General features: G+C 34.1%; 2 protein-coding genes across 2 annotated transcripts; both read right to left on the bottom strand.

Moving 5' to 3' along the window:
- Window positions 1–929: 929 nt before the first annotated feature.
- LOC134681621 (uncharacterized) lies at window positions 930–3,410 on the bottom strand. The gene is made up of 2 exons (XM_063541275.1): window positions 3,038–3,410; window positions 930–1,394 (listed from the first exon to the last, which is right to left on the bottom strand). Exons 1-2 carry the CDS (start codon window positions 3,351–3,353, stop codon window positions 1,153–1,155), a joined length of 558 nt encoding a protein of 185 aa, XP_063397345.1. The 5' UTR covers window positions 3,354–3,410; the 3' UTR covers window positions 930–1,152.
- Window positions 3,411–6,827: 3,417 nt separating this feature from the next.
- Window positions 6,828–7,970, bottom strand: LOC134681557 (uncharacterized). Its single transcript, XM_063541202.1, has 2 exons — window positions 7,640–7,970; window positions 6,828–7,282 (listed from the first exon to the last, which is right to left on the bottom strand). The coding sequence occupies exons 1-2, from the start codon at window positions 7,968–7,970 to the stop codon at window positions 6,828–6,830; spliced, it is 786 nt and encodes a 261-aa protein (XP_063397272.1).
- Window positions 7,971–12,753: the final 4,783 nt, after the last annotated feature.

Genomic DNA, 12,753 nt, shown 5'->3' with positions numbered 1-12,753 from the left:
GCTACCTGAATTTTGTGGCTATCAGTTTTAGTTAAGTTCTGACGATCTGTCAATTTCAGTAATGTAAGCCAAGTTTTCACAGCGTGTTATCTAACCACGTATTGTGTACAGTTCTTGTGTTGTTCTGTAGTACCTTTTCGTCAGAATCCTGGAACAGTTGGGCGCCCAATAACATGTTAAACCACGCTACATGCTGTATACGCCCAGCTGTATACGCCAGTCTCAAGTCACGACCCTGTAATTCAGTGGTTGTCGTTTGCTGCTGTGGTACATATTTTTGTTCCGTTCAGTTGGTCTCTTGTATTATAGATAGTTGTCTCATTATGTTTCTCATATCTACCTAGACGTTTATGTTGTGTTTTAGTTTTTGTTTTCTTTAAACCATGAATTTATTGGTTCTTGCTTAATTTTCAGTGACAAATATTACATGTATTTCAGCTTGATACATTTTCCTATGATTTGATAATTAGTTAGTACTCTTTGACAAGACGGGGTTGATTGTGTTGGTAACAGTGTAGGAGTACCCAGGAAGACATGTTATTCTGCATAAAGACATGCACATGCGTTAATTTTAAGACTTGTCGGAGACTTTCAAAGCTAAATATACAGTTTGAGATTTTCTTGTTGATAAAGCCATGATGGTCAACAGAAGAGTCCACAACAAATCCGTACCCCATTCCACTACAAGTATCCACAACAAATAAATATTTCCATAAACAGCTTATGTGACAAGAGGAAATGTCTGACGACACTAAAGAAAAGAGATTGTTGTAGGACGTCAATAGTGAAAGAACCAACGCACGACATGATGGCTTTGGAATAAACAACGTTGCCCGACGAAGTCACGCATTTTCTTTACTCCTTAATTAATGAAAATAATATACGTATGATACTTTTTTGTAATTTTGAATGATGCTCGAACACTATCAGTAAGTAAAACATTTAATGAGATATTAACCATCCAGCAAACATAGATCTGCCATGAGTGTTACTCAGTATCGCGCCATGGTGTTGGATACTGGAATGTGTTCTAACAAAAATACTGTCATCTTTACTTGCCGAGATTATAACTGTCCCGATCACTTGTTCCTGAATATTGGTACCCTCAACAAGACCTATTGCTGAACCTACAGCTTCGGCGTTTTTAATTATTTACGAACCATAGCTACTGGGATCTTCCCTAACACTAAACGTAAAACCATACACACCGTCAACAGGCACTCTGAAAATTCCTGTGTATGGACTGTAGCCGCCATTAATGTTAGTTTTAACCGTATCAAATATAAGAATACGGTTTTGGTCCAGCGTTGTTAAGGTCTGATTCATGTATGCGTAGAATGCTGTGGTATGAATAGGGACCGGAGAAGGTTGGATACCCTCTAGAAGTCGCTTATCTAAAGAAAAAAAAATCCCATAATATATATTTACGACACATACGATAATTATCAAAACGAATAAGTAAAAAAACTTCTGAAAACTTCTATGTTGTGTTATCAAAAGTTAAAAGACGAATATTATGTTAATATTATTTTTTTTATTATTATTTTCAGTTCTTTAGTCCGAAAAGTAGTGGATGTACAAGGGTTACATTGTGTCCTATTCTTATTGTGAGACTTCTTAGAATGAAAACTAACGAGCCAAGGCTCCGTTTTAGGCCGTACATTGACCTATAATGGTTTACCTTTTTTTTAAATTGTTATTTGGATGCAGATCGAGAGTTGTCTCATTGGCACTCACACCACAACTTCCTATATCTATATAAGCAGAATAATTTTACATTTATTGATGGTTGGTGTTTAATGCATCATTTAGTACACTTGGCTACATCATGGCGGTAATTTGTGGAGATACCAGAATACATGGAGTTGATAATACCGATAATTGGTAACAATACTGACAGTTTAGATCGGTCTAATTCGAAACCTGTTACGGTTGATCGGCTTGTAGTCTCCTTAGATGACTACTTACACCATTTTTCCACATATGTCCACATAATTGTTGAAATGGCGAATATTTAATCATATTAATCGTTAAGTCTTTAGTCCGAAACGAAATGGATGTAAACAGATTTCGTTGTATCAATATTTCCGACAATTTTCGAGATACTATTGATTTGGATTAGTCAGATTGGCTAGGACTGAATGTAAAAAATGAGCGTAACAACAAACAAGTTAAAGTTGTATAACTTTAAATTTAGGTTTATGGAAAGAATCGAATAGCAAAACCGAAATACTAATATTCAAACTTAATATATAACTTCTGCCGTTATCTAGCATGATTTCCAAGAGTTCTAAGAAATAAAGTTCCCATTGAAAATTTAACGATCACCGCTAAAAATTTGATCGACCGTCAAACAGATAACAGCATATATTTCCCAATAGCCATTACCACATTAAGGTAATCTTGGTCTCGATAGTGACCTACCGAATTCGACTTGTTACCCTTTAAATAATATCACGAGCATCTTGACAAATGTGGTACATTTCCGGAACATCTGAGGTCATATTTTTATAGGGTTCGTGTTGCTTAATCACTGCTGGTGGACGTTTCGTCCGGCCCCGAGGGTATCACTAGCCCAAAAGTCAACATTTCAGTGTTGACATGAATATCAATAATGTGGTCATTTATATAAATTTCCTGTTTACAAAACTTATTTTTTTTCGAAAAACTAAGGATTTTCTTATCCCAGGTATAGATTACCTTAGCCGTATTTGGCACAACTTTTTGGAATTTTGGATCCTCAGTGCTCTTTAACTTTGTACTTGTTTTGCTTTATAAATATTTTGATTTGAGCGTCACTGATGAGTCTTATGTAGACAAAACAAGCGTCTGGCGTTCTAAATTATAATCCTGGTACCTTTGATAACTCATTAGTCTTCAGTATTCAATGTTGTGTTGTGAGTTTCTTTGGTTGTTTTTGGTCATGTAATTTCCAGTTCGGTTTCGAGTTTAAATGTTCATCTCGTTACGGTTGTCTATCTATTGGTAGTATTTTAGAGAGCAGACTTAATGATAGCTATCATTAAATTTCACTTACTTTTGACAAGATGAACTAGATTGTCATGCACTTTAGGATGTACGTTTCTGTTCAACTGTTCACCGAAACTTTTCAATTCTATTTTGTCAAAATTCTGCATTTTAACGTTAGCCAATTCACTATTTAGCTCATATATCTCCATTTTCTGACTGGCCACAGTATGTTCCAGTTTTTGGATACGTTCATTCTGGTCCCGCAATAGCCGTTCCATGTTTAGAAATTTTCTGTTCATCCGAACCTCTAGTTCCTCCAACGACGCATTGGAATAAGTAACAAACAACAGCAGACACACTACCAAAGACATGCGACAGGACATTTTTAAGAGATGTTAATGTAAAATTGGTCTAGTATAAACAAGTCAAAGTCGCAATAAATTGATTAGAATAGAATTAATCTTTGTCATTGGACAAAGCTGTTATCATTACAAGACAAGAATGTCATTCTTATCTTTCCGTCGTCCTAGATAATCAAGTCCGTGACCATTATTTGACTTGGATTGTAAGTCTCTGGAGCTAGTAAAATAACCCACTTTTCGTTTGTTTTTGGAAAATGGTTCACTGAATTTAATTTTTTCTCGAGACATTTGTTCAAATTAATCAATCCTAAAACTAAGAAAGGAAAAATAGACTTCAGGTTAAAATGACTTAACAGTCTAGGTCAAAGATATATGATGTTCGACTAAAGAAACAGAACAGTTCTGCATTCGTTTTAAACTAGTGTTGTCAAATCGTACACTTTTCCCTAACCGGTTACTCGAATAATCGTTCGACCGATTAACCGGTTAACCGATAGTTTAATTTGCTGTTTGAAAGCCTTATCAATAGTACCCGTCACATAGATAAGATGTGGTATGAGTGTCAATTTGACAACCTTTCATCAAAGTCATACATTTGCGCTTATGGAATTAAAGTTTGTCCTTTGGCATTATAAAACTTCAGATTGAAAAATAAAAAAACACCTTGATCTCGTGCAATTGATTAAGTCTGAAACCAATTATTCTTTCCTTTTCTCTTGTTGTCTCCGAAAAAAGGTGGAGTGTTTCAATTTTAAATGATTAATTATTAAAAAGAAGATGTGGTATGATTGCCAATGAGACAAATCTCCATACGAGACCAAAATGATAAACAACTATAGGTTTCCGTACGACACGTAAATCTTTACTTTGTTTGCTTGTTTCTTTAAGCATGTTACTCGTACTATCACGTATACATTGAGAACATTATTCACATTGGTTTGCATTTCCCAATTTTTGAGTTAACATTTTTTTTTAAAGTAAGTCTAAGCCTTGCACTAAGGAGGTTGCACATTTAGATGTAGGTTTACACAATATTAGATCAAAAACAAAATAATGAAGTAATTAGTAAAATTAAATCGCATTACTCATTGAAGGTTACTGTTAAAAAAACCATGTGTACTAATTCTGTTTCTGTAAGATCCTGCTCCGAGCTCTACTTAACTTTTAAATTATTAGGATTTTTAGGATTAACAAAAGCAATCAACATACTGGACAATTAATCTGTTGAATTGATTACCACGACGACATTTTTTATATAAAACATAACTATTTAATGATTTCAATACAAAATATCAAATCTATCAAAATTGGAAAAAAGTCCGGTTAACCGGTTAGCGTTTTTGGTATTCGGTATTCGGTCGTTCGACCGGTTAACCGGTTAACCGATTAACCGTTGACAACACTATTTTAAACTACGAACCACCAAATAATCAAGACATCAGCAATATTATGATATGGACGTTTGGACAATGCGAAATGACTATGATAACTGTTACCTTTACATCATAAAGATTCCTCAGGTTCTTTGGGAAAGTTTCATATCTCTATTCTTATTTTTGTTCCATGAAAAAGGCCCCTTAAAAGATTTATTTCTCAAGACATTCTTTCAAATGTATCAATACTGAAACTAAGAAAGGAAAATGTGTAATCATTTAAATTATAAAAGTCAGTGATATCAATTTCGTTAGTACACTGATTAAGATTATGGTTTCAATGTATGCTATTCAACCGTGTTTTATTTAAACGTATATATTCTTTCATCAATTGTATTTTTTCTCTATGATATATTTTTTTTGGCAATGATGGTCAATGATAAATTAACGACTAGAAGCATTCCGAAAAAGATCAAATGTTGTATAGTATCAAGCGAAAATCAGTTACCTGAATGTTGGGGTTATCCTAGTTAGTTAATTTCTGGCGATCTCCCGATTTCAGTGATACATTTAATTTGTATTAGAGAAGTTATCACAGTGGGTGATTTAAACATGTATTTTGTACAGTTGTTGTGTTGTTGTGTAGTTCTTTTCCCCAAGCATCATTGGCAGTTTGGGCGCCCATTGACATATATAATCCCGCCAAATCCTGTATGTGCAAGTCGTTCCAAGTCAGGAGCCTGTAATTTAGTGGCTGTCTTTTATTGTTGTGTTACATATTTGTTTTCCATTCATATAAAAAAAAGAAGATGTGGTATTATTGCCAATGAGACAAATATCCACAAAAGACCAAAACGACACAAAAATTAATAACTATAGGTAACCGTGTGGCCTTCAACAAGGAACAAAGCCCATACCGCATAGTCAGCTATAAAAGGCCCCGATGAGACAATGTAAAACAATTCAAACGAGAAAACTAATGGCCTAATTTATGTAAAAAAATGAACGAAAAACAAATATGTTACACCTAAACAAACGACAACCACTGAATTACAGGCTCCTGATTTGGAACAGTCACATACATCAATAATGTGGCGGAGTTAAACATGTTAGCGCGATCCAAACCCTCCACTAAACCTTGGACAGTGGTATAACAGTACAACATAAGAACGAACTATAAAATTCAGTTGAAAAAGGCTTAACTCATCTGATGGACAAACATACAAGTGGACGTGGCTGGGTACTTATACATCCCAACACAATAAGACAACATAAACAGATCTGAGAGTACTCGCATATTTATTTTTACATAAATAAGGTTGTAGTTGTTATAGTCATGATATTCTACTGAAGAGACATAAAGGTAAAGACGGTAACAACAAATTCGTACCCTATTCCACTTCATGTATCTGCAACAAAAAAACATTCCAGTAAACTGCTTATGTTACATGAGAAAATGTCTGATGACACAAAAAAGATTGTGGTATGACGTCAATATATAAGTGTCGCAGTTCCTGATTAGTAATAAAGATGAGAGCTGAACCTTGTGGTAAACATTGAGGTTCTAAAACGATTAGAAGAAAATTGATCGATTGTTGGTTGATTAACGTCCTGTTGCAAATATTTCATTCATGTTTAGGAGAAAAACAAGAACAAGTTAACAATAAATACAATTGGTAGGTCTGGTAAAAGAGGCTATCCGGGATGATGGTCGGGAAAATTTGGACTGCCACTAGCATAAGAAGGTATATTGGATGAGCACAGAAATTTTGCCGTGCGGACCCAATATTTCTATTCCCAAGTCACTCTTGGGGTGATGTTTAGAGGAAGAACAAAAACAGCATCGGTGCTCCATCACTTATTTGTAATTGCTTCGTAGTTATGTTAATATTTATGTCGTTCGTTATAGGATTTTTGTCGAGTTGATGTTAATCTAAAAACATGCGCCTTTTTGTTAATATTACAAGAGTAAAAAAAGCTCGACATACTGTCTATGGGAGAAAAATGTGGCTCGGCTGAGTTACGCATTTTTTCACGCCTGAGTCAATAAATCGACCTATAACAACATATACATTTTTGTACTTTTCAATGAAAATTAAACCATCATATAGTTAAAAAATCTTTAATGTGATATTAACCATCCAGCAAACATAGATCTGCCATGAGTGTTGCTCAGTATTAAACCATGATGTGGGAGACTTGAGTGCGTTCTAACGGAAATTTCATGGCCTTTTTCTGCCGAAATTATAACTGTCCCAATCACTTGTTGCTGGATATTGGTACCCTCAACAATACCTATCGCTGAACCTACAGGTACACCATTGTTCATTATTTCGTATGAACCATAGCTACTGCCGTCCTCTCTTACACTAAACGTAAAACCATACACACCATTAAACGGTACTGTGAAAATTCCGTTGTGTGGACTGTAGGCGTCATGTATGTTTGTTTTCACTATATTGAATATTAAGGTTCGGTCTTGGTCCTGTGTTGTTAATGCCCCACCCATGTATGCGTAGAACGCTGTGGTTTGAACAGGAACCGGAGAAGGATCGATACTCTCAAGAAGTCTCTTGTCTGGAAAGTCACATATAAAGGCAAAACGTATTATCAAAATTAATGAGTCAATAAATATTTTAAATGTGCAACTAAATTTTCTTAATTATCTAAGTAGTCCTGGTAGTGGTTTTGTACCTACACGAGTAACATGACGATACCAAATAAGGAACAGGATCTGCTTATTCTTGATCTGATATCACACACGGTTTTTGGTAGGATTTGTGTTGTCCGTTCTTTATATTTTTCTATGTTCATTTTTCATGTCATTGCCCTGACGTTTTTCTATTTACTGTTCAATGCATTTCGTTTGTCCCCCTGTTCCAGTGCTTTAAAGGGCAAGCTTATTATTATAGTTAATCAATTGATTTCACTTACTTTTATCAAAATTAACCAGATTATCATGCACCTCAGTATCTACTTCTTGTTTGGACTGTTCATAGAAACTTTCTAATACCATTTTCTTTAAAATAGAAATTTGCTCTTGTTTGTCCAAATTCTCCGATTTGACGTCAACCAATTCACCATTTAGCTCTTTTATCTCCACTGTTTGACTGGCCACGATATGTTCCAGTTGTTTGATACGGTCATTCTGGTGCTGCACTATCCTTTCCATGTTTTGAATCCGGATCTCTAGCTCCTCCAATGATGCATTAGAACAACTAACAAATAACATCAAAAACACAATTAAAGACATCCGACCTGTCATGTTTCGCTAATGCAAATGTAGAATAGGTCTGAAATAGACAAGTCAAAGTCACAATAACTTGATTAAAATAGAAATAATCTTTGTCATTGAACCAGAAGGTTATCACTTTTAGACAACTATGACACCGAAAACTATTTTCAAACATTTCTTCATAACTTGTAAAAGACGTAGTTTCTACGGCCAAAAATGAAATCATTGCAAAGATCTAAATCTTCATTGATAGGTAGGGTTTTAAGTTCTGAAAATGTGTTAAAAGAATCAAACAAAGGTTATAATTAATGAAAAGTCTACGTGAAATATATATATGTTTTTCAGACTAAAAGTGAGCAGGATAATTCTACATTCATTAAATAACCAGTTCAAAGAGGAACCCCTTTTTGGCCCATCAAATATAACAGTTTTACAAAATTGTTTAAATGTAACCTTAAAGTTATTTATTGGACAGTTGAATGCTTCTGCTACATAAAAATGGGCTGTTTCTGACAATACAATTGTCATTTATCGGGTTGTAGCACCATTAAGTCATGCTAAATTACTGAAATCTTCAAAATTCTATCATTTTAGTTAAATTTTAGACGGTTTACGTGTAAAACGAAAGTGGCCGCATTCGTGTTCATCCTTAATATTGAAATGTAAGTTGTATTTTATGATAATACATAACATATATAAAGGTTGCGGATGAACACGGATGCGGCCACTTTCATTTTTGACAAAAACCATCTGAAAAGTGACGTTTTTGGCATATTTGGGAGATTTTGCATATTTGAGCTTGAATCGGATCGTTTTTAATGACTAAATCAGTTAAAATCTTTCACATTTACTAATTGAATCAAGTGAAATAGTCACTTTAGTGTTTAAAAAGTGGTCCAAATCTTTCGTCAGATGAAACTGAAATTTGAGGTCAAAATCGGTCCTTACCGGACCTACTCCTTTGCCCCGCACAACAACTCGTGCCAAAAAGCGAGCCAAAAAAAAAAAAGGCCCCTCAAATGACCAGTGCACCTTGTTGCAATAATTCTTTAGTTTTTATAGAGCATGGTTTTGCCTCCTTACGAAGCACTGAATTTTATAACCCCATTACTACCGAATATGTTTATTTACACATGGTTTATTGCCGGTTGGATAGGTAACCTAAATGACAATCTTTCCATACCCACTAGTCTGAGGTTTGTCATGTGAAAGGATATGACATCATATTGTAAAACAAAAGTATTTTATTATTGTATAGCAATATAATATTTCCCGAAGAAAGTAACCAAAGTTAGCATGCAATAAATTCCAATATTGCACTAGTGCAATAAATCTTCAAAACTCATGACGTCATCAACGACAAAATCTTGTTTAAAACAATTTTTACTTTAAAATATTATATGACCATACAATAAAAGGGTAATTGCATGAATATTGGGGAATATTGTCCCTCGTAGAACATATATTGCACTCGCAAGCTCGTGCAATATAAATTTCTACTCGGAAACAATATTCCCCTATATTATTGCTTTATTTTCTGGTACTAGTATTTAGCATTGTTTTTTTGTGTTTTCAGATTATCGGGTATGTATCTTTGATATGTTTAAATACATTGTTGTTGCTAGTAATGTGATAAAATACCTTATCGTTATATCTCCATCATAAATGGACATAACACGCGTTCTTGTTAAATGATTTGATCGCAAGAATCATCTCGAACGCCACAAAAAGAAAATGGTTCTGAATGAAGTCAATAGTGCAAGTGTCACCGATTTCTAAATTTCAATAATGACGATTAATTTGAACTGAACTATTTTTTTATTACTGTCATATACAACATGTACAATGTAGTGTAGAATGTGAAATATCTAAATTCTGGTCGAAATGATCACCTTTAATTTTAAGTTCCTTTAATATATTGTTCTCGGCATTCAGTTACAAAGGTCAATCAAATCGTTACAAAAAAAAATAGCTTGGGAGTGCAATTTTGAGTGAATTGAGGTCACAATATCCACTATGAGATGAACAACGCAATACAATTACTGTTCCTTGGCATTCAGAAGTTTCATGTATGAATATCACCAATTCGTATTTCCTTACTTTTTCAATTTTTTAGTCGTTCATTATTGAATTGTTGTCTAGTTAATTTAAACCACATGATATAAAAGAAAAACAATTTGCGACCTGGTGTCTATGTAAGTGAAGTTGTTCCTTATTGAATTAATGCCAAGATGATTTTATTGTTACCACAGGATATAAACTGAAAAGAAAGAACATCCAAAAAGTAGTTTGGTATATCGTTTATGTTAAGCATCTACAATCTGCCTCAATAAATAAATCTGACATTTAATTTAGAAGCCTGATCAAGCCCAACTCCGGGTTGGTAATATTATCGCTGCGTATGCTTGTTGTCTCTTTGACCTATTCCACAATTTCATTCTCAATTTTATCAGATACTTGTCAATGATACTCAAAAACAATACGTAAGCTCTTTATTTTAATTAGAAATCAACCATCCAGCAAACGAATTTCTTCCGTGATCGTTGCTCAATATCGCACCTTTGTGTTGGAGAGTTGAGTGTGTTCTTATGTAAATGACGTCTCCATGAATTGCCGAAATTACGACTGTCCCAATCACGTGTTGTTGCATAGTGGAACCTTCTAGAACGCCAATTGCCGAACCCACAACTTCGGAGTTTTTAATTATTTCGTATGAACAGAAGCTGGTACTATGGTCTCTTATACTAAACGTAAAAACATACACACCATCAACAGCGACTGTGAAAATGCCTGTGTTTGGACTGTAGCCTCCATTTAAATTCGTGATTACTGTATCAAATACTAAAATATGGTTTGGTTCCATCATGGTTAAGTGCTGGCTAATGTATGCATAGAACGCTGTTGTATGGACTTGGTTTGGATAAGGTTGGATACCCTTAATACGTCGCTTATCTAAAACAGACGAATAAAACGATAATAATTTAATTGCCAAAATAAATAAGTCAATTACTTTTCTAATTGTGCAATTTTGTCTCAATTTTGACTGGTGCTAGTCATATATGTATGTAGCAAGGCCACAAACTGTACAACAGTTGTCAATTATTGGTAACATATAGCCTTTGTACTCCAAATCCTAAAATGTCAATTTTGTTTCAATCGTTGAAAAAGGTAAGATTTGCGTGAAACAGAAGTACTTATTTTATTTATTTAATTCTACCATTTTCAGTTTATTTACTACCACTGGGTCGATGTCACTGCTGGTTGAGATTTATTTCACCGAGGGTATCATCAGCCCAGTAGTCAGCACTTTTTTTGCTGACAAGAATTATCATTTATATGGTTATATTTATAAATTAACAGTTTACAAAATTTTGAATTTTGGAAATACTAAAAATACTAAGGCTTTTCTACCTCAGCCATAGATTACCTTAGCTGTATTTGGCAAAACTTTTAGGAATTTTGGTCCTCTATGTTCTTCAACTTCGTACTTTATGTGGCATTTTTAACTTTTTGGGGATTCGAGCGTCACTGATTAGTCTTTTGTAGATGAAACGCACGTCTGGCGTATTTACAAAATTTAGTCCTGGTATCTATGATGAGTTCATTTACAATTCATTTAGATGCAAATTCAAATTCCTCCTGGTCTACACTGAAGTTTTGAATAGACACAAACATAATATTCTTTGGTTAATGATATGTGAAAATCATCTTACTGATTTAACATCTCAACACGAACAATAGAGATTTCTTTTACAATCTGTGATCACAGTTTGTATTTCTCATGCTTCGGAGGGACAATGAATCTACTTACCCTTGACAAGATGCATAGCTTGTTATGCATTTCATCAACTGCCTTTCTGATAAAATGTTTAAAAGCACTTTTCAATACGATTTTTTTAAACTAGAAATCTGCTGTTTTCTGTCTTTATTTTCCTTTTTAGTGATAGCCAGTTCTCTTCTCACTGCATTCATTTGTGCAGATTGACTGATCACGACTTCCTCCAGTTGTCGAATACGTCCAAAATGGAATTTCAAAATGAACTCCATGCTATGAAACTTGCTATTCATTTGGGTCTCCAATTCCTTTAATGACGCACTGGAATAGCTGATCAACAACACCAGGAAAACTACCAAAGACATTTGGCCAGACATCTTGATGCCTTGCACTACTTTTTGGCAATGGAAATAGAAATGTGGTTCTAAATAGATTAAACAGAGACAGGGCCCTTTATATCTTGTTGTTCGGTGTGAGCCAAGGCTTCGTGTTGAAGGCCGTACTTTAACCTATAATGGTTTACTTTTTAAATTGTTATTTGGATGGAGAGTTGTCTCATTGACACTTACACCACATCTTCCTATATCTATATACAGATAAATAACTGGATTAAACTAGAAACAACACTTGAATTTTAATTTCCATTAGTAAATTCAACATGGTAAGCAGCATATATAATTGATCGCTTTAGTTCTCTTCGCCTCTGTTTATCAAAAATTTCATCAAAACCAGATTGAGCGAAACACGTCACCTTTAAATTACAATCCTGGTGCCTTTGTTAACTACACAGCTACTTTTGCATAGGTACTATTTCTGTACTGAAAAAAATGCAGAACTGGAAATTTTCTTTTAATATTAAGCACTATTTCTTTACTTTAAAACTATTGTAATATTTAGGTACTAGTATTTTACAGTACTTGATTTGCACTAAATATTTTGGTACAGAATACTATAATATTCCATGTTTGAAAATCAGAACTTTGAAAGATTTGAAATAGAAAAACTTTCAAAATGCTGAAAATGTAACGGTAGTAACCA

Source organism: Mytilus trossulus, chromosome 8, assembly GCF_036588685.1.
Source record: "Mytilus trossulus isolate FHL-02 chromosome 8, PNRI_Mtr1.1.1.hap1, whole genome shotgun sequence".
Lineage (NCBI taxonomy): Eukaryota > Metazoa > Mollusca > Bivalvia > Mytilida > Mytilidae > Mytilus > Mytilus trossulus.
The sequence above is the reverse complement of the archived record's forward strand: the minus strand, read 5'-3'. Positions and strand labels throughout refer to the sequence as shown.